Consider the following 23,197-nt stretch of genomic DNA (forward strand, 5'->3'; position numbering starts at 1 on the left):
TAAGTCGCACCACCCATAAAATGCACAATAACGTGAAAAAAAACATATATAAGTCGCTCCGGAGTATAAGTCGCACTTTTGGGGCAAATTTATTTGTCAAAATCCAACACCAAAAACAGACACGAACCAGCACTAATAGGCTAAACGATACGGTATGCTAACGTGACATACACAAACGAGAGGCTGAGAACGGGCCTAACGTAACATTCAGAGTTATTCAAATGATTATTACATAAATAACACATTTATCAAACCATCTGTGTCACTCCAATTCATTAAATCCATGGATGTGCTTTATGTAAACAATGCTGCAGTACGCGTATGCGCCGCATATGCTGACGTCGGACTATTTGTTTATTTGTTTGCATTTCTAATTATACCACAGATCCATATAACGATATATAAAGTATATTTCGAATAACTATCATATTACAACAACATTATCAAATCATCTGTGTCACTCCATATCATTAAATACATCGATCGTCTATTAGGTAAACAATGCAGAGTACGCTCGCCCTCGGATTCGTCGTGATTTGCATTTCTAATTATTTCACAGACCCATATAACGATATATAAAGTAGATTTTAAATAACTATCATATAGTAACAATATTATCAAACCATATGTGTCGCTCCAATTCATTAAATCTATCGATCGTGCTTTATGTAAACAATGCTGCCTATGTGCCGCATATGCCGACGTTGGACCCGTTGCAAATTGCATTTCTAATTCTACCACAGACCCATATAACGGTATATATAGTATATTTTAAATAACTATCATATTACAACAACATTATCAAACCATCTGTGTGTCACTCCAAATCATTAAATCCATCGATCAAATTCCTCGTTCTTCATGTCAACAACGGCGCGCGTGGGCTGCAGCAATCTACTACATAACTATGTTGTAGCGTTAACAAAATACCAAGAAAGACGTGGGTTTGGTAAACGGCTCTTTATTTAACAAAACAAGAGTTCAACGAGCCAACAACTACTGAACATCCAGCTACGGAGGTGGAAGAGAGCTCCATAAATAGGACCGGGTGTGCGTAAAAGCCATGTCCGAGCCCCATCCACCGTCCCCGGACAGCCACCCGGCCGAGCGCCGGGCCCCGACTTCCATCCACGGAGGTGAAAGACAGCTTCGTAGAGTATGACCGGGCGTGCGTAAAAGCCATGTCCGAGCCCCATCCACCGTCCCCGGACAGCCACCCGGCTGAGCGCCGGCCCCCGACTTTCATCCACGAAAGTGAAAGAGAGCTCCCGTCGAGAAGGACCGGGCGTGCGTAAAAGCCCTAATAGTTTTTCAAACCTTCTATGTCACTCCAAATCATTAAATCCTTCAAACTTTTTGTCCTCCGTGTCACTTACAAACGAAGCCGTTAATGATGCCGGTAGTACGTGGGGCCCTTTGTCATCTTCGTCATCCCGTGATCAAATCCTTTGTCTTTTATGTAAACAACCCCCGCGCGGCACGGGTGACGTCACTTGCAGTTCAAATGACAGTAATCCCTTGCTACATCGCGGTTCGTTTTCCGCGGTTTCACTACATCGCTGATTTTTGAATTTTTTAAATTTTTGAAAAAAATCACATATAAGTCGCTCCTGAGTATAAGTCGCCCCACCCAAACTATGACAAAAACTGCGACTTCTCGTCCGAAAATTACGGTAGTCTTAAAACAAGCTCTTCTGTTGCAGACCAGCATTGGTTGGAAACAACCATTTACAAAAGTGTAAGCAACTCTGACAAGAAGGAACATTGACTGAAGAGACACACGAGACTTTCCTAACCTAGTTTATGTGAGTACATTGCAGGGGCTATGTCCAAATATTTTGTTTTATTTCCAAGATGATAAGTAAATATTCTTAGTCTTTTCATAAGTCTGTCAATGAAATGGTGTGCACAACATCTTGTTTCCTTGGGGAAAAGTTAAAATGCCAATTTGAAAGGGACTATAAAATGAGCTCTAGATTTTGTGGTAAATGTTCTATAAGTTATACATACAAAAGGCAGGTTTATTTACTTTATTAATATTGCATATGTATTTTCAAGGCAACAATTTTTTTTATTTTGATGTTTAATTTGAGTTAAAGAGAAGACAGTGCCCAGTGATTAAATGTTTAAATTAAGGAGACTAAATAAAATGATTTTCTGTTCATAATCAGTGTTACATTCTACTCTTGGAATATCATCAACAACTTTGAGTATAACAAAAGCATTTGGGTGTACACGAGACAAAAAAGGTTAAGAACCACTGATGCAGACCACAACTTAATCTTCTGACAAAAAACACACTGGTCGGCTGCCGTATACCACCATTTTTGAACCAACAAATGTTTTTTTAGACAATCGCAAGGCACACATCATGGACAGTCACACCTATTGACAATTTTGTGTCTTCAAAGTTCAAACAACCTACCATGCATGTTTTTGGACTGTGGGAGGAAAACAGTGTAACCGAAGAAAACCCATACAGGGATGGGAAGAATATGAAAACTCCACACAGGAAGGCAGTAGGCAGCTAGTACGAGTATGATGGTTAAAATGTTAATTACGATAAATAACTACCTGTACTGTTATGAAAGGTTTTCTTAAAACTTTTACTCTGGCCCAGCATCTTAGAACAGATTGTGAACTAACTTTGAGCTATCTCGTCATTTAAAATTTGCAACAAATTGTTACTCACCAAGGCGGCTCGGTCCGCCTCTCAGTTATGAGGGTGCGGGTTCGATTCCACCTCCGGCCCTCCCTGTGCAGAGTTTGCATGTTCTCCGCGTGGGTTTTCTCCGGGCACTCCGGTTTCCTCCCACATCCCAAAAACATGCATGGGAGGTCTGTGTGCCCTGCGATTGTCTGGCAACCAGTTCAGGGTGTCCCCCGCCTACTGCCTGATGACAGCTGGTATAGGCTCCAGCACGCCGTAGGGACAAAGCAGTATAGAAAATGGATGGATGGATGTTACTCACCATATGTGAGAGTGTAGAGGGGTTTTCCAGTGATGTCTAGCACCGTGAGTGCAGGGCTCTTGGCCTGGGTGGCCCCCCACCGGGCTAAAGCTGCTTGCAGGGCAGGAGGCCAATTACTGACAACACCGAGGGGCTCCCCCTTTACCGGGATGATTTGACGACCCTCTGGCTTTGGCGTATTGGGGTCTGGCTGGGAAACTGGATGAAACAGAGAATTGCGACAAATGAAATGGGTGTCCCTTGTTGTAATGAATGCAATGAATTTATCTTTTCACCTTCAACTATTTCCTCAGAGTCGTCGAGGAAGAATTCGCTGAGTGGTGGTCTTTTAGGCCGTTTGAGCGTGTTCAGCAACTGCTGAATCTTAGTGGACACTCTGCTGTTGACAGGCACACCTGCATAAACAACCACCACCGTCAAACAAACAAAGTATTACCAATTAAGAAAATCATGATCCACACGTGCAACTCTAACACACATTGCTATTGTAGTATACACAGTCAGGGTCATGATCAGCAACAGGAAAGATTTGAAATGAGTTGAACGGACACAGGTCTGAAAATTCAGGGAAAAAGAGGTTATCTAAATCTAAGCTTAAGTCACAAGACACACAGAGACTGACAGGCTGGAAAGCAAGCTGACACGGGCGTCTTCAAAATCGCTCCCCCGGCTTCCCGTGCCACTCGTATTACCTTTTTGCTTTCCTTCTTAAATGAAAGTCAAGATAGATTAATGGACCGAAAAGAAAGAAGAAAAATACAGATGATTAGCGTCATGTGCCTTGAGTTTATCGAACAGATTCTATTGAGTGTCATCATCACAGATGCCTACCAATAAAAATAGACCATGGGAGAAACAAAAACGTAATTTTAGTAGCATAGTAATTCAAAAAGTAAAACTCACTTTTGACACCGTGTCAAGTAGTTCAGGACTTTATTTTTTAAAGTTTTGATGGTCCCTTCCGTGAGTCGTCACCTTATCGTGGTGGAGGGGTTTGCGTGCCCCTATCATCCTAGGAGCCATAGTGTCTGGGGCTTCATGCCCCTGGTAGGGTCACCCATGGCAGAAGGGTCCTAGGTGACTTGCCTCCACACATAGTTTGGGCTCTGGTACAAGCCCTCTCGAGAGGGGTTGGACTCTCTTCCACTCTGGAGTTGCCCACGGTGAGAGGCATCGAGAAGGTGTTGGCAGACCTATTGCCCCCCGGCTGGGCGCCTGCACATTGGGCAGCCACCCTCCGCCTTCAGGTGTGGGGACGGGTCCTGACTGTTTTTTGTGTCTATGCACCGAACGGCAGCTCAGAGTACCCACCCTTTTTGGAGTCCCCGGAGGAACAGCTGGAGAGCGCTCCTTCTGGGAACTCCATCGTTCTACTGGGTGACTTCAATGCTCACATGGGCAATGACAGTGAGACCTGGAAGGGCGTGATTGGGAGGAACGGCCCCCCCGATCTGAACCCGAGCGGTGTTCTATTGTTGGACTTCTGTGCTCGACACGGATTTTCTATAATGAACACCATGTTCAAGCATAAGGGTGTCCATGTGTGCACTTGGCACCAGGACACCCTAGGCCGCAGTTCGATGATCGACTTTGTAGTCGTGTCATCGGATTTGCGGCCGCATGTTTTGGACACTCGGGTGAAGAAAGGGGCGGAGCTGTCAACTGATCACCACCTGGTGGTGGGTTGGCTCCGATGGTAGGGGAAGATGCCGGTCCGACCTGGCAGGCCCAAACGCTCTGTGAGGGTCTGCTGGGAACGTCTGGCAGAATCCCCTGTCAGGAAGAGCTTCAACTCCCACCTCCGGCAGAGCTTTTCCCACGTCCCGGAGGAGGCGGGGGACATTGAGTCCGAGTGGACCATGTTCCACGCCTCCGCTGTTGAGGCACCCGACCGGCGCTGTGGCCGTAAGGTTGTTGGTGCCTCTCGTGGCGGCAATCCCCGAACCAGCTGGTGGACTCCGGCGGTAAGGGATGCCGTCAAGCTGAAGAAGGAGTCCTATCGGGCCGTTTTGGCCTGCGGGACTCCGGAGGTAGCTGACAGGTACCGGATAGCCAAGCGGAACGCGGCTTCGGCGGTTGCTGAGGCAAAAACCCGGGCGTGGGAGGAGTTTGGCGAGGCCAGGGAGAATGACTTCCGGACGGCTTCGAGGAAATTCTGGTCCACCATCCGGCGTCTCAGGAGGGGGAAGCAGTGCACAGTCAACACTGTTTACAGTGGAGATGGTGTGCTGCTGACCTTGACTCGGGATGTCGTGAGTCGGTGGAGGGAATACTTTGAAGACCTCCTCAATTCCACCGATACGCCTTCCATTGTGGAAGCAGGGCTTGAAGACTCTGAAGCGGACTCTCCAATCTCGGAGGTCGAAGCCACTGAGGTAGTTAAAAAACTCCTCGGTGGCAAGGCCCCGGGGGTGGATGAGATCTGCCCAGAGTTCTTAAAGGCTCTGGATGTTGTGGGGCTGTCATGGCTGACACGCCTCTACAGCATTGCGTGGACATCAGGGACGGTGCCTCTGGATTGGCAGACTGGGGTGGTGGTTCCCCTCTTTAAGAAAGGGGGGCGGAGGGGGTGTTCCAATAACAGGGGAATCACACTCTTCAGCCTCCCTGGTAAGGTCTATTCAGGGGTGCTGGAGAGGACGATCCGTCAGGAGGTCGAGCCCCGGATTCAGGAGGAGCAGTGTGGCTTTCGTCCTGGCCGTGGAACAGTGGACCAGCTCTACACCCTCGGCAGGATCCTCGAGGGTGCATGGGAGTTCGCCCAACCAGTCCACATGTGTTTTGTGGACTTGAAGAAGGCGTTCGACCGTGTCCCTCGGGAGGTTCTGTAGAGGGTGCTTCGGGAGTACAGGGGTGCCGAGCCAACTGATAAGGGCGGTTCGGTCCCTGTATCACCGATGCCAGAGTTTGGTCCGCATTTCCGGCAGTAAGTCAGATTCGTTCCCAGTGAGGGTTGGACTCCGCCAAGGCTGCCCTCTGTCACCGATTCTGTTCATAATTTTTATGAACAGAATTTCTAGGTGCACCCGAGGCGTTGAGGGGGTCTGGTTTGGGGACCTCAGCATCGCGTCACTGCTTTTTGCAGAGGACGTGGTGCTGTTGGCATCTTCAGGCCGTGATCTCCAGCTCTCACTGGAGCGGTTCGCAGCCGAGTGTGAAGCGGTCGGGATGAGGGTCAGCACCTTCAAATCCGAGTCCATGTTCCTCGGTCGGAAAAGGGTGGAATGCCCTCTCTGCTTCGGGGATGAGATCCTGCCCCAAGTGGAGAAGTTCAAGTATCTTAGGGTCTTGTTCACGAGTGAGGGTAGGATGGAGCGCGAGATCGACAGGCGGATCGGTGCAGCGTCGGCAGGAATGCGGACTCTGTACCGGTCCGTCGTGGTGAAGAGAGCTGAGCCAAATGGCAAAGTTCTCGATTTACCGGTCGATCTACGCTCCTACCCTCACCTATGGTCACGAGCTATGGGTCTTGACCGAAAGAACAAGATCCAGCATACAAGCGGCCGAAATGAGTTTCCTCCGCAGGGTGTCCGGGCTCTCCCTTAGAGATAGGATGAGAAGCTCGGTCATCCGGGAGAGACTGAGTAGAGCCGCTGCTCCTCCACGTTGAGAGGAGCCAGATGAGGTGGCTCGGGCATCTCATCAGGATGCCTCCTGGACGCCTCCCTGGGGAGGTGTTCCGGGCATGTCACACCGGTAGGAGACCCCGGGGACGACCAAGGACGCGCTGGAGAGACTATGTCTCTCGGCTGGCCTGGGAACGCCTTGGGATCCCCCGGGATGAGCTGGATGAAGTGGCTGGGGAGAGGGAGGTCTGGGAGTCCCTCCTAAAGCTGCTGCCCCCGCGACCCATCCCCGGATAAGCGGAATAAGATGGATGGATGGATGGATGGAAAGTTTTGATGGTAATAACTCTCACTAAAGAAAAACCAATGTTTGGCATCTCAAGAAATTAAAAGGTTACATCAACAATAAAAAAAATTATTCGATGAATTATTAAACCATTATTGAAAGAATTCGCATGTCTTTAATGAATCTCCATAGTATTCCATTTTGAACTCAACTACTGGACACAATTAAGGTTTCTGACAATATAATTAATTTATTAATAACGTCCGGTATGACTGGAATGATTAGGAAGTAATTGCTGGGTTTTACTTTTTATTTCGTACACAGGAAAGCACACAGGCACACATACCGGATATTACCAACAGTTTTGTGTGATTGTATGCATATATGTGTGTGTATCTACCATCAGCGGTATCAAGCATGCTAGAACGGCTCTGTCCACGGCTCATGCCCCTGACAGCTGGAGGCAGGTCCATTCTCGAGCCTCTGTCCTGGGCAGTGGCAGATGATGTCACATCTGGAGAAACACTGTTCTCTAATGGAGAACCACAAAGTGAGCCATGTTAAAGGTCTGCAGAGCACAAACACATTCATATGTGCTGTTGATAAAGGGAATTTACCAATGTGCATGTGGGCTAGTACATCGGCCAGCACTGAAGCAGCGGGCTGAGGCTGGCTTTTCGGCTCTCCGTGGGAAAGTGTAGAAGACGCCGATGAGGAAGTGGAGGAGCTTTGGACGGAATGGTTGATCCAATAATCAGGACTTTGCAGCCCCTGGGCCAGCGCCACACTGAAGGCGGCCTTTCTGCGCAGTGAGCCCTCATCCTCTGATGCAGAAGATGTGTCTGGTGGAAAGAACAAACATTTAAGATCTGTAATCTTGATCAAAACTCATTCACAGGTGTACCATAAATTAATGACTGCTCCAAATATTTTACAATTTGAAGTTTCACCAAACTACAAATTAACAATATGCCACAAAGTTGATTTTTTGTTTTAAGTTTGTACCATCAAGGTATCGTTTATATGAGTTGTAATTTGGTCACTTGTTTGATTGGCATGATGAATATCAATTTATAATTTTGTGCACTCGGATGAGACAGTGTGATGTCACCACAACTGCCGTATTGCTGTTGCCGCTAGTCAGACGGTTACAAACCATCTGACTGCAGTAAGAATGTGGGCATTTTTCTGCAGCTCTGCATCACTTGCACTTATGCCCTGGCTGTCACAGCCACTCGTGTTAAGGTCAAAACCTGCTACCTACTAAGGAATCCTGCTTCCTTGTACAGTGGTATCTCTACTTACGAACTTAATTGGTTCCGCCATCGGGTATGTAAGTACAAAGGTTTGCACATAGAAGCAAGGTTTCCCATAGGAATCAATATAAAAACAAATATTGTTTGCTGCACTATCCCAAAAGTCACACTTTTTGCCCTATTACTCTGTGTAAAACACTCAGATAGCAACAGTTTTATTTTTACTTTTTCAAACCTTTATAACGAAAAATAAATGTCACTTTATTCTTGACCTCCTAACTTTGCTTGGGAAGGGGCTGTTCTAATTTTCTACACTTGCTAAAAGATACCCCCGTGAGGACGCACAAAAGGTCAGGCTAATATCATATTTTTCGGACTACAAGTCACGTTTTTTTTCTTAGTTTGGGTGGGCGACTTATACTGAGGAGCAACTTATGTGATTTTTTACACAAATTTTCAAAATTAAAAAAACAACACAAAAGGGTAACCGCGATAAACGAACCGCGATGTTACAGCAAGGGATTGCTGTAATTTGAATTTCAAGTGCCGTCAGCAGCGCGCCGGTTGTTTGCATAAAGGACAAAGATTCAATCACGGGATGACAAAGATGACCAAGGGCCCCACGTACTACCGGAATCATTAGTGGCTTTGTTTGTAAGTGACACGGAGGACGAAGAGTCTGAAGGATTTAATGATTTGGCGTGACACAGAAGGGTTGAAAACTATTATGGCTTTTACGCGTGCCTGGTCCTACTCGACGGACCTCTCTTTCAACTCCGAGGATGGAAGTCGAGGGCCGGCGCTAGGCCGGGTGGCTGTCCGGGGACGGTGGATTGGGCTCGGACATGGCTTTTACGCACGCTCACTCCTATTCTATGGAGCTCTCTTCCACCTCGGTGGCTGGAAGTGCCACCTCCAGGGATGGAAGTGTGCGCCGCCACACGCCTGGAAGTCGACGCCGGTGCTTGGGGCCCTGTGGCGGTGAACTATGTGGCGGTGAACGATTTATGTTATAGTTATTTGATATATTTTATTTTGTGTCACATCTTGTATATGTTTTTATCGTTACAGTTCAGTAGTTGTTGGCTTGTTGAACTCCATCCATCCATCCATTTTCTGAACCGCTTTGTCCCCATGGGGGTCGCGGGCGTGCTGGAGCCTATCCCAGCCATCATCGGGCAGCAGGCGGGGGACTCCCTGAACCGGTTGCCAGCCAATCGCAGGGCACACAGAGATGAACAACCATCCGCACTCGCACTCATACCTAGGGATAATTTAGAGTCTTCAATCGGCCTACCAAGCATGTTTTTGGGATGTGGGAGGAAACCGGAGTGCCCGGAGAAAACCCACACGGACACGGGGAGAACATGCAAACTCCACAGGGAGGGGCGGAGCTGGACTCAAACCCGCACCCTCCTAATTGTGAGGCGGACGTGCTACCCAGTGCGCCGCCGAGTCGTTGAACTCTTGTTTTGTTAAATAAAGAGCCGTTTACTCAACCCACGTCTTTCTTGGTACTTTGTTAACGCTACAATATCGTTATATCTGTGGAATAAGGACGAGGCTGACGTCAGGGCGCACGCGCAACATTGCTGACGAAGAATGAAGAATTTGATCAATGGATTTAATGATTTAGAGTGACACAGATGGTTTGACAATATTATTGCTTATATAATAGTTATTTGACATAATTTATATATCGTTATATGGGCCTGTGGAATATTTTTAAGTGCAAGCACCGTCAGCCGCGCGTACCCGGCCAGCATTGTTGACATCAAGGACGATCGATGGATTTAATGATTTGGAGTGACACAGATGCTTTGATAATATTATTAATTATATAAAAGTTGTTTGATATATAATTTATATATCGTGATATGGGCTTGTGGAATATTTTGAAGTGCAACCGCCGTCAACGGCGCGCATTGTAGACATAAAGGACGATCGATGGATTTAATGAATTGGAGTGACAGATGGTTTTATAAATGTGTTATTTATGTAATAGTTATTAGAATAACTCTGAATGTTACGTCAGGCCTGTTCTCAGCTCTTCGTTTGTGTTTATGTCACGTTAGCATACCTATCGTTTAGCCTGTTGTTGCTGGTTCATGTCTGTTCTTGGTGTTGGATTTTGCCGAATAAATTTCCCTCAAAATGCGACTTATACTCCGGAGCGACTTATATATGTTTTTTTTTCACATTATTGTGCATTATATGGCTAATGCGAACTATATTCCGGGGCGACTTTTTAGTCCGAAAAATACTGTAATTTATTTCATGCTGCCATGTACGACTACTTGCAATGTGCTCCCATACTCATCGTTAATTTTTGGTGCAAGTGTGAGTGGTCATTAAACGCAACTCATACAGAACGCGAGTGAGAATTTAAAAACAGAAAATAAAAGGAACTGAGCTTCTAAAGATGTAAAATGACAAACACAAAAGGGTGTTCTTCATGTTTTATTGAAAACTAGCTGGTACTAGCTTTCATTCAATATGTGTGCTTTTTCTCCAGCAGGGGATACCGATTTTCACGGCTGTAGCTACCATATTTTCCGGACTATAAGGCACACCTAAAAACCTAAAATGTTCTCAAAAGCCGACAGTGCGCCTTATAGTCCGGTGCGCCTTGTATATGGATCAATTTATGAATTTGTTAATCCATACTGGTTGTACACAGTGCTCTGCCAAAATTTTCAGTACATTTTAGTACGACTCGTAAATTACATTGCGCATCGCTTACCAGCATTACGGCAACCGTGGTCAGGAGGCGTCACTGAATAGCTGTTGTACCCGTGAGGCTATTTCATTTCAAAATAAGCTGCTCTGTTAATGATTCGAGTAAATTTACGGATCAAGGAAGGGAAACATAGGTAAGCAGTACCATGGTGTTAGATCGAACTTTAATCAGTTCTAATCATTTTATAAGCCGTCGTTTGAGAAACGTGATTGTTTACACTTTGTTGAGGCTCATGGGAGTTTGCGGGTGGCTGTTGCTATAGTGATAGCTGCCATACGCACAAGGCTATTTCATGTCAAAATAGGCTGCTCTGTTAATGTTTCGATTAAATTTACGGATCGATATGGAAGGGAAACATAGGTAAGCAGTACCAAGGTGTTAGATCAAACTTTAGTCCGTCGCGATCATTTTATAAACCGTCGTTTGAGAAACGTGATTGTTTACACTTTGCTGAGGCTCACGAGAGTCTGCGGGTGGCTGTTGCTATAGTGATAGCTGCCGTACGCACGAGGCTATTTCATGTCAAAATAGGCTGCTCTGTTAATATTTCGAGTAAATTTACAGATCGATATGGAAGGGAAACATAATTAAGCAGTACCAAGGTGGCTAATGCTATAGTGATGGCTGCCGTACACACAAGGCTATTTCACGTCAAAATAGGATGCTCTGTTAATGTTTCGACTAAATTTAGATCGATATGGAAGGGAAACATAGGTAAGCAGTACCAGAACTTTAATCAGTTCTTTTATAGGATAGTTTGAGTAACGCGATTGTTTACAGAGGGCTCATTGGTGATTGGCTAGTGGATGCATACCGCAACCCAAGTCAACCGCAGTTTGTTGCAATACAGCTTCTATTTAATGCACCTTATAATCCGGTGCGCCTTATATATGGACAACGTTTTAAGATGGGCCGTTCATTGAAGGTGCGCCTTGTAATCCGGTGCACCTTTTGGTCAGGAAAATACGGTACTTTGTTTGGCACAACACCTTTATGATTTTGAGTTTCACGGTCTTAGGCGACATACTCAACTACACTACTTGTCTTTTGCACCACCGGTGCCGTAATTTTCGGACTATAGTCTAAAAACATATATAAGTCGCACTGGAGTATAAGTCGCACTTTTGGGGCAAATTTATTTGTCAAAATCCAACACCAAGAACAGACATGAACCAGCAACAACAGGCTAAACGATACGGTATGCTAATGTGACATTTACACAAACGAGGAGCTGAGAACGGGCCTGACGTAACATTCAGAGTTATTCTAATAACTATTACATAAATAACACATTTATTCGTCGTCAGTTGCAGTTCAAATTATTCCACAGACCCATATAACGATATCTAAAGTATATTTAACTATCATATAACAATTTTATCAAACCATCTGTGTCACTCCTAATCATTAAATCCATTGATCAAATTCCTCGTCCTTTATCAGAGTCAAAGTCAGCTTTATTGTCAATTTCTTCACGTTAAGACACACAAAGAGATCGAAATTACGTTTCCCACCGTCCCACGGTGACTAGACACATTACACAACACATACAAGCAAATGGCACAAAGAGTAAAAACGAATAGACAAGAGCGACGAATAAGTAATAATAACCCAAATAAATTAACAATAAATAAATAGATTAATAAGAGGAGCAAAATGGAGCAAGCGGGCATACAGCAGACAGCCAGAATATAGCGCAAAAGAACAGGACGTTATGCAGCCGAGGGTGAAGGGGGGAGAGAATTCAGGATCCTGACAGCTCGGAGTATGAAGCTGTTGGTGAGTCTGGTGGTGCGGGAGCGCAGGCATCTGTACCTCTTCCCAGAGGGCAGAAGATCAAACAAAGAGTGAGCGGGAGGTGTAAATGTCCTTCAGGGAGGGGAGCGGAGCCCCAATAATCTTACTAGCAGCGTTCACTATGCGCTGCAGGGCCTTCATGTTGTATTCAGAGCAGCCACCACCCCACACAGCGATACAACTGGAGGGGACGCTCTCAATGGTGCCACAGTAGAATGTGGTTTCCGCATAAAGTACAGGCGGCGCTGAGCTTTCTTTGCCAGCGACGCAGTGTTGGTGGTCCAGGAGAGGTCCTCACTGATGTCCACCCCCAGGAATCTGGTGCTGCTCACTCTCTCCACCACAGCACCATCGATGGTAAGCAGCAGGTGTTGAGTGTGACCCTTCCAGAAGTCAACAACAATCTCCTTGGTCTTGTTGACGTTCAGCTGAAGGTTGTTGTCCCGGCACCACGTTGCCAGAAGGTCGATCTCCGACCTGTATAGAGTCTCGTCGCCCCCGGTGATGAGACTCACCACAGTCGTGTCGTCGGCATATTTCAGCACGCGGTTGCTGCTGTAGGTCGCAGTGCAGTCATACGTCAGCAGGGTGAAGCGCAGCGGACTGAGCACGCAGCCTTGAGGGGCCCCCGTGCTCAGCGTGATGCTGCCTGAGACATTGTCCCCAACACGCACTACCTGAGGCCTCTGACAGAGGAAGTCCAGTAGCCAGTTGCAAAGGTAGGTACTGAGGCCCAACTTGTCGAGTTTGCAAATGAGACGCTGTGGAACAATGGTGTTGAATGCAGAACTGAAGTCCACAAACAGCAATCTCACATACAAGTCTCTGTTCTCCAGGTGGGTGAGGGTAGAGTGGAGGGCAGAGGAGACGGCATCCTCAGAGGACCGATTGGCTCGGTACGCAAACTGGAAGGGGTCTATGGTGGGGGGAAGAACAGACCTGACGTGCGCCATGACAAGCCGCTCAAAGCACTTCATGACGATGGGTGTCAGTGCCACAGGGCGGTAGTCATTGAAGCAGGAAGGAGCAGGATTTTTCGGCACAGGTATGATGGTGGCAGCCTTGAAACATGACGGGACAATGGCCTGCTGCAGGGAAATGCTAAAGATGTCCGTGAAGACATCCATCGGCTCCTCAGCGCAGTCCTTCAGCGCCCGTCCCGGGATGTTGTCCGGGCCTGCCCGTTGATAGTGGCAAGCGTCCTCCTCACGCTAACGGCAGAGAGGCACAGGGGCTGCTCATTCGGAGGGGGAGGGGTCCAGCGGGCAAGTGCTGTTCTGAGTGTCGAAGCGAGCAAAGAAGCGGTTCAGTTCGTTGAGCAGAGCTCTCACAGTTCTGCGGAGCGGGCTTGTAGTCCGTGATGGTCTGAATGCCTTGCCACAAGCCCCGAGCATCCCTGCTGTCTTTGAAGTGGGCAGTAATCTTGGAAGAGAATGCCTTCTTCGCATCCTTGATGCCCCGGGACAGGTTCGCCCTAGCTGAACTCACGCCCGCTTCATCCCCAGCCCTGTAGGCTTTGTCTCTGGCCCTCAGCAGCCCGAGGACAGCCCCTGTCAGCCATGGCTTCCAGTTAGCCCGAGTGACGATGTATTTTGTGAGGGTCACATCATCAATGCACTTCGCAACGTAAATCAATACTCCTCAATGTCCGTCTGATTGTTGCAAGTGGCTGCCTGCTGAAACATTTACCAGTCTGTAGTGCCAAAGCAGTCTTGAAGAGCATCAGAGGCCCCCCTCAGGCCACACCCTCACATAAAGCTCCTTTATGTACAGTGTAGACCAGGTCCAGGAAGCTGTCACCACGTGTTGGAAAAGTAACACGCTGGTGAAGCTTTGGAAAGACAGACTTCAGGTCAGCATGATTAAAATCACCAGTGAAGATGGTGAAATCGTCAGGGTGCGCCGTCTGCTGATTACTGACAGCCTGGTACAGTTCACTCAGGGCCGTGATCCTGTCACTCCCAACGTTGGAAGGCGGGATGTAGACCGCGACAAGCAGAATCGCAGTAAATTCCCTTGGCAGGTAGAAAGGACGGCACTTAATGTGCACGCGCCGCACCGATCTAGTATATAACTATATTGTAGCGTTAACAAAGTACCAGGAAAGACGTCGGTATGGTAAACGGCTCATTGTTTAACAAAACAAGAGTTCAACGAGCCAACAACTACTGAACTATAACGATAAAAACATATACAAGTTGCTACAGGAAATAAAATATATCAAATAACTATAACATAAATAAGTTTTTCAAACCTTGTGTCACTCCAAATCATTAAATCCTTCAAACGTGGGGCCCTTCGTCATCTCGATCGAATCCTTTGTCCTTTATGTAAACAACAGCCGCGCGGCACCGGTGACGTCACTTGTAGTTCAAATGACAGTAATCCCTTGCTACATCGCGGTTCGTTTATCGCGGTTTCACTACATCGCGGATTTTTTAATTTTGAAAATTTGTGAAAAAAAATCACATATAAGTCGCTCCTGAGTATAAAGCAAAAAGGTTATTGGCAATTATTTGTACCTGGAGGCGTGCAAGCATCACCAGGAGACTGGACAAAAGCTGAGCGTCGCTTGGTTGGCATGGGTAGGGCCATCTTCTCCTCTTTGTGTTTGGCTAGTGCTGCCTGCACAGCTTCTGTGTGAATGTCTAAACAAATTAATATAGAAAATGAGAACAGCAGTAACCAAAATGTAATAAATATTACATTTCAAAACCTTTGTGATTTGTTAGTACCTGATCTATACCGTTCATCTCTGGCCCCTCCACTTCGGTGTGTACGATGGAGTTTGGAGGCTGAAGATGTGGAGGGGCCCGGGGCTTCAGGACTAGTCGTAGGCTCACCACTGAGGCCCCCAGAAAGCTGCACATCTGGTAGAGTCACATCCGCATCTAGAGCAAGAATATTACAGTAAACATAACTTAATGAAATATCTAAAAGAGGGAAAATGTCCTTAATTAAATTTTAAAAAAAGAAAGAAAAACACGTGCTTCTGAGAAAAGAACTATATTAACTATAAACTAACTACAATTACTGAGGGAAAAATGATTTTGTTTTTGTCTTTGTGAATTTATACCATATGTATGCTTTTGAGGTTCCTTTTTAATGTTTTTAGTTTGGTATTGCTGTATGTCTGTACATAAAAAAGAAAAACCAACAGGTCATTTCAGAATTGCAGTTTACTTTGCTTTGTTACACAATACTTGGTAAGCATTTTTATTTAATCTTGCACTCGACTACTCTAAATTTAGGGTAAAAACTAAAACAACTGCTAAAACTAAGAAAACCAACAAGAATGATGCATTTTCAGAAAAGTAAAAATTTTAAATAATGAGCGAACATGCTCTAAGGAATAATCTAAATTAATAGAATTGCCCGGAACCCCGGTGGGGATAAAGCAGTACAGAAAATGGATGTATGTATGTATGTCTAAAACAAAACCTCCATGAGTCATCACTTTATCATGGTGTAGGGGGTTGCATGTCCTAATGATCCTAGGAGCCAAGTTGTCTGGGGCCTTCCTTTGAAGCCAGGCCTGGAGTTGGGGCTCAAAGGTGAGTGTCTGGAGGCTGGACCTTCACCCATGGGGTCCGGCCGGGTACAGCCCGAAAAGACAACGTGGGTCCCCCTTCCCATGAGCTCACCACCTGTGGGAGGGGCCAAAGCAGTCAGGTGCAAAGTGAGCTGGGCAGCGGCCAAAGGCGGAGACCTTGGCGGTCCGATCCCTGGCTGCAGAACCTGGCTCTTGGAATGTCACCTCTCTGGCTGGAAAGGAGCCTGAGCTGGTGTGTGAAGCAGAAAAGCTCCGACTAGACATAGTTGGACTTGCCTCCACACATAGTTTGGGCTCTGCTACAAGCCCTCTCGAGAGGGGCTGGACTCTCTTCCACTCTGGAGTTGCCCACAGTGAGATGCGTCGAGCAGGTGTGGGCATACTTATTGCCCTTTAGCTGGGCGCCTGCACATTGAGGTTCACCCTGGTGAACGAGACGGTAGCCTCCCTCCGCTTTTGGTTGGGGGGACAGGTCCTGACTGTTGTTTGTGCCTATGCACCGAACAGCAACTCAGAGTACCCACCATTTTTGGAGTCCCTGGAAGAAGTGCTGTTTAGCGCTCCTTCCGGGGACTCCATCGTTCTACTGGGTGACTTCAATGCTCACGTGGGCAATGACAATGAGACCTGGAAGGGTGTGATTGGGAGGAACGGCCTCCCCGATCTGAACCCGAGCGGTGTTCTATTATTAAACGAGTTAGAGTGTGGCCTGAGGGGGCCTCTGATGCTCTTCGAGACTGCTTTGGCACTACAGACTGGGAAATGTTTAAGCGGGCAGCTACTTGCAACAATCGGACAGACATTGAGGAGTATGCTGACTCTGTGACCTCTTACATCGCAAAGTGCATTGATGATGTGACCCTCACAAAGTACGTCGTCACTCGGGCTAACTGGAAGCCATGGCTGACAGTGGCTGTCCTCGGGCTGCTGAGGGCCAGAGACAAAGCCTACAGGGCTGGGGATGAAGCGGGCGTGAGATCAGCTAGGGCGAAACTGTCCCGGGGCATCAAAGATGCGAAGGCGTTCTCTTCCAAGATTACTGCCCACATCAAAGACAGCAGGGATGCTCGGGGCCTGTGGCGAGGCATTCAGACCATCACGGACTACAAGCCCGCGCCGCAGAGCTGTGAGGGCGACGTCCCTCTGCTCAACGAACTGAACCACTTCTTTGCTCGCTTCGATGCTCAGAATGACACTTGCCCGCTGAAGACCCCTCCCCCTCCGGACGAGCAGCCCCTGTGCCTCTCTGGCGTTAGCGTGAGGAGGATGCTTGCTGCTATCACCACCCGTAAGGCGGCGGGCCCGGACAACATCCCGGGACGGGCGCTGAAGAACTGCGCTGAGGAGCCGATGGAAGTCTTCACGGACATCTTTAACATTTCTCTGCAGCAGACCGTCGTCCCGTCATGCTTCAAGGCTGCCACCATCATACCTGTGCCGAAAAATCCTGTTCCTTCCTGCTTCAATGACTACCGCCCTGTGGCACTGACCCCCATCGTCATGAAGTGCTTTGAGCGGCTTGTCTTTGCGCACGTTCTTCCCCCCGCCGTAGACCCCTTCCAGTTTGCCTTCCGACCCAATCGGTCCTCTGAGGATGCCATCTGCTCTGCCCTCCACTCTGCCCTCACCCACCTGGAGAACAGGGACTCGTATGTGAGATTGCTGTTTGTGGACTTCAGTTCTGCATTCAACACCATTGTTCCGCAGTGTCTCATTTGCAAGCTCGACAAGGTGGGCCTCAGTACCTCCCTTTGCAACTGGCTAATGGACTTTCTCTGTCAGAGGCCTCAAGTAGTCCGTGTGGGCGACAATGTCTCCGGCAGCATCACGCTGAGCACGGGGGCCCCTCAAGGCTGCGTGCTCAGTCCGCTGCTCTTCACCCTGCTGACGCATGACTGCACTGCGACCTACAGCAGCAACCGCGTGCTGAAATATGCCGACGACACGACTGTGGTGGGTCTGATCACCGGTGGCGACGAGACTCACTACAGATCGGAGGTCGACCTTTTGGCCGCATGGTGCAGGGACAACAACCTTCTGCTGAACGTCAACAAGGCCAAGGAGATTATCATTGACTTCCGGAAGGGTCACACCCACCACCTGCCGCTGACCGTCGACGGTGCTGTGGTAGAGAGAGTGAGCAGCACCAGATTCCTGGAGGACCTCTCCTGGACCACCAACGCTGCATCGCTGGCGAAGAAAGCTCAGCGCCACCTGTACTTTCTGCGGAAACTCAGGCGAGCAAGTGCTCCTCCTGCCATCATGACCACATTCTACCGTGGCACCGTTGAGAGCGTCCTCTCCAGTTGTATTGCTGAGTGGGGTGGTGGCTGCTCTGAGTACAACATGAAGGCCCTGCAGCGAATCATCGGGGCTCCACTCCCCTCCCTGAAGGAAGTTTAAGCCTCCCGTCTCACTCGCAAGGCGGCCGCGATTGTGTGTGATGTAAGTCACTCCGCTCACTCTTTGTTTGTACTTCTGCCCTCTAGGAAGAGATACAGATGCCTGCGCTCCAGCACCACCAGACTCAGAAACAGCTTCCTACTCCAAGCTGTCCGGATCCTGAATTCCCTCCCCCCTCCACCCGCTGCTGTATGACGTCCTGTTCTTTTGCGCTATGATCTGGCTGTCTGCTATTAGCACGCTTGCTCCATTTTCTTGCTCTTATTTGTCTATTTATTTATTCATTTATTTATTTATTCATTGTTTATTTATTTGGGTTATTTGCTTATTACTTATTCATTGCTCTTGTCTGTTTATTTTTACTCTGTGTTATTTGATTGTATGTGTTGTGTACTGTGTCTAGTCACCGTGGGACGGTGGGAAACGTAAATTCGATCTCTTTGTGTGTCTTAACGTGAAAAAATTAACAATAAAGCAGACTTTGACTTATTGGACTTCTGTGCTCGACATGGATTGTCCATAATGAACAACATGTTCAAGCATAAGGGTGTCCATGTGTGCACTTGGCACCAGGACACCCTAGGCCGCAGTTCGATGATCGACTTTGTAGTCGTGTCATCGGATTTGCGGGCGCATGTTTTGGACACTCGGGTGAAGAGAGGGGCGGAGTTGTCAACTGATCACTACGTGGTGGTGGGTTGGCTCCAATGGTGGGGTAAGATGCCGGTCCGACCTGGCAAACCCAAACGTACTATGAAGGTCTGCTGGGAACGTCTGGCAGAATCGCCTGTCAGGAAGAGCTTCAACTCCCACCTCCGGCAGAGCTTTTCCCACGTCCCGGAGGAGGCGGGGAACATTGAGTCCAAGTGGACCATGTTCCGTGCCTCCATTGTTGAGGCAGCTGACCGGAGCTGTGGTCGTAAGGTGGTCGGTGCCTGTCGTGGCTGTTGGAATAATTTAGCGGTGAAGCCTTGACCTGCCTTACCTGGGCCTTATATTTTACAAGTTGAACTCCTTTCGTTCTTCTTATCTAGTTCCAGGGATATCCTTTGACCCCCAATCAGTTTTACGTATCCTTCCTGTTCTTATCTTTCTGTTGATTTCTGTAAGAGGCCTTCACTAGCTTCACTAGCTATGAGCAGAGCTCCTTCGCACAGGCAAAATGTTCTTTGTTTAGCTCAGGGGTGTCCAAACTTTTTGCAAGGAGGGCGAGATTTGATAAAGTGAAGGGGCCCGGGGCCCAGTAGTTTTTTCGGACATTTTTTTAACTACAATTTCATCCAAATAAACACTGCTATGAAACAAATTTCATTCTCCCAATTGTCTTTATTTTTTAAATGACAAAATAGCCAAATATAAGCCACTCAGGCAGATGTGAACAACTCTAAAAACACAAATTCTGCCTTTCATTCATATCTGAAGAGTCCGATAACATTGAACAAACTGTATGAAATACCTTAAATTTACATGAGTTTAAAATTATTTTCGCCTCATGAACATTTTAAACAGGAGTTATAAGTAATACATAAAATACGATAACATTGAACAAACTGTATGAAATACCTTAAATTTACATGAGTTTAAAATTATTTTTGCCTCATGAACATTTCACACAGGGTTCACGCAGCCGGTTCGCGCGTACCCTTTTTACAACGGGTTTATTTCCGCATTTGACTTGCGCATGCTCCGCATAGCAGGACAGCTGGAGTCTTGTTCTCGCTGTGAAATCACGCTGGGTCGCGCAAGATTACATTTCTGCGGCATAAATATAAAATAGCTTTGGTACGTGTGTATTAAAGCGCTGGTCAACAATGGCGGCGGGCCACATACTAAAGATTTTATCACAGAGGCTGCGGGCCTGATGAAATTTGACCACGGGCCGCAATTGGCCCGCGGGCCGGACTTTGGACATCTCTGGTTTAGCTCAAAGGAACTTCTTTCCTTTATATTAACTGTAGATTTGATTCATAGATTGTTGTTGATTGGAACTGTTTTTTTTTTTTGGTAAGTGTTATAGAAAAGACATAGTTTGAAGTAGTTGCATATAAGTTATCCCATATTTACTCAATGTTTGTTTAAGGAACTGCATACAAATTACCTCACATTTACTTAATGTGTGTTGAAGTGTTTAGGGTTATTTACTCATTATTATTGTGTGTTGTGTCAGTTTACCAAGAAGATAAACTTAGCAAAGGTTCAGTTGCATTGTTCCAAAGGAAAGCGGCATTCAACGTGCTTCAAGTTATCTGATCACAGTTGAGGACGAGTCAGCCGACCATGGAGAAGCCAACCGGTTGAGGAAACAGAACAGACTCTGCAATTCCAGTGCTGGGGTCACGGGGTCGACAATTAAATGCTGAGTCACACCAAACTACATTCCTTAGATAGGCAGCGTTGCTACAGCTTGAAACCCCCTCCCTTTAGTGTAGCAACACCTTTGTAACCAGGGCAACCGAAACATTACAAAGAGGAGTACACAGAGTGAGAACTCAGAATTGATGGAGATTGTAACTGACCATCCTTTCTCTATTGTTCTCCTCGCGAGTAAACCAATCCTGGTTGTCTTCTCTTTGTTTCAGTGTGTGGATTAATGTCTGATGGTACTTCGACCTGACAGTAGCGGCAACCCCCAAACCCGCTGGTGGTAACCGGCGGTAAGGGATGCCACTAAGCTGAAGAAGCAGTCCTATAGGGCCGTTTTGGCCTGTGGGACTCGGGAGGCAGCCGACAGAAATCACGGAAATGACGGCCGAACACGAACGAGCAGCACCCCTTGCCATATTTGAGTCAGCCGTGTGGAGACATTTTGGATTTCCAATTGAGACGACAGAGGATGGTGGTCTTGTCTTCGACTAGGGGTGGGTAAAAATATCGAAAAATCGATGCATCGAAATTTCCCACCCTTCAATTCAATATCGATTTAGCAAATCCTCCACATTGATTCACATCCCGGCCAGCAGGGGTGCTGTACGCAATATTTTGTGAATCGCGTTTTATGGACGGAAGCTGCAGGCGATCAAACAACAACAAAATGGCCAGCGGTGGAAAAAGATCAGACCTTAAATTCACATTCAAATGCGGAACAAACGAACAAGATAAAAGTAAGATGGTGTGTAACTTGTGCGAGGCAGAACTGGTGGAGGGAACATGAGGGGGAATTTCCCCTGTTGTCACGCCAAGCTAAACGATACCTCTGTATACCAGGAACTAGTGTACCATCTGAGAGAATCTTCTCTCCAGCTGGTGACATTGTCACGGCCCAGAGAAGTGCATTGAACCCAGATCATGTAGACCAGCTGCTTTTCCTAAACAAAAATCTAAATGTGCAAATTTAGTATGTGACCAGAAATGAAGGGGCATGGTTCAGATTTTATGGTTCAAATATTTTTGAGGTATATTACAGTTTGAGAGAGAGAAAAAAAAGAGGTAGAACAGTTTACATGCACCTTACTTTTCATTTTGATACAGAGAACTGTCATGTTTATTTTTACTTTTGTACTACATATACAGGTACTGCCTGAATGTTTAATTTGTTTTGTTTATTTCACAATGTGCAAAAGGAAATACATTTTATCTAAGTTTCATGCACTTTATTTTTTACATTTTGAAACAGAAATATCAATTTTAATTTTGTACTACATGCACAAGCTGTCATAGTGCTGCCTGCTGTTTTATTTTCATTCGTTTTATTGCTCAAAGGTACTGTGAAGTAACATGCCATGTGTTATTATGAGCATGAAAATAAACATTTAAAAATTGCCAACCGGTACTATTTATTATTTGCGTAATTCTACTCCTTACTGAATTGAAGCATTTAAATCAATATCAAATTGAATCGATAATCGAATTGAAACTGAAAGAATCGAAATCGAATCGAATCGAGAGGTTGCTATCAATACCCAGCCCTATCCTCGACTTAGTTATTTGTCGTTTGTGTTACATGAAACTGTCTGTGGGAGAGAACGGTAACGTGTCAAACATGCTAGCCCATATGAGGAAGTATCACGTCACCACCGAACTCACTCAGGCGGAGCAGTGAAACCATAACAGCAGCCAAATATTCACGAGGCCAAATATCCACGAGACCTTCAAAGTGAAACTTGGTCCGAAATCAGAGTGGGCAAAAGCAATAACTAATGCCAGCCAATTTCCAATTCGCTAAATTGGCTCAACGCTATCTTGGGAGTCCCAGCAACAATTGTTGCTCGTGAGACGGTTTTCTCTTCTGCACTTGACAATGTAATGACAGCACAGAGATCCAGCCTCTCACCTGAAAATATACTGTTTTTTAAAGAGTTGATATTTATTCATCCTTATTCTACCTCAGACCAGTCTCGATTATTATTTTACTTTCGACAATATAGAGGTTTTTCTATTTACATTTTATTTATTTCAACAATGTTGGCTGCTCCTAAGTGTTTTTTTTTTCTTTTTGTTATACCTCAAACTGGTTCAAGAACAGTTTTACTGATTTCACTATGACAAAGTAAACTGGTCATTAAACAAATGTTTGTTTTATTATTCTTGGTTTAGTTAATTAGAAGTACCTTATTATTGAGGACTGGTCTAAAGAGATATTATAACACATATAATTGAGTCATGTACATGTTCTTAACATTGCAAT

The 23,197-nt window shown here is 46.4% G+C and overlaps 1 protein-coding gene across 10 annotated transcripts in view; it reads right to left on the minus strand.

Annotated features, from left to right (window-relative positions):
* Positions 1–23,197, minus strand: part of LOC147061359 (disco-interacting protein 2 homolog B-A) — a 107,058-nt gene that overhangs the window by 61,444 nt on the left and 22,417 nt on the right. For all 10 annotated transcript variants that reach the window (XR_015065851.1, XR_015065852.1, XM_085909752.1 and 7 more), the window contains 6 exons: positions 15,353–15,508; positions 15,140–15,265; positions 7,442–7,666; positions 7,225–7,356; positions 3,248–3,367; positions 2,973–3,170 (listed from right to left, as the gene is read on the minus strand). Coding sequence is in view for 8 of the 10 variants with exons in the window: in XM_085909752.1 (XP_085765878.1) it covers positions 2,973–3,170; positions 3,248–3,367; positions 7,225–7,356; positions 7,442–7,666; positions 15,140–15,265; positions 15,353–15,508 (957 nt within the window). In the remaining 2 variants the exon portion in view is untranslated. The remainder of the gene's footprint in view (positions 1–2,972; positions 3,171–3,247; positions 3,368–7,224; positions 7,357–7,441; positions 7,667–15,139; positions 15,266–15,352; positions 15,509–23,197) is intronic.

Source organism: Syngnathus leptorhynchus, chromosome 1 (genome assembly GCF_054491065.1).
Source record: "Syngnathus leptorhynchus isolate UIUO chromosome 1, UIUO_Slep, whole genome shotgun sequence".
Lineage (NCBI taxonomy): Eukaryota > Metazoa > Chordata > Actinopteri > Syngnathiformes > Syngnathidae > Syngnathus > Syngnathus leptorhynchus.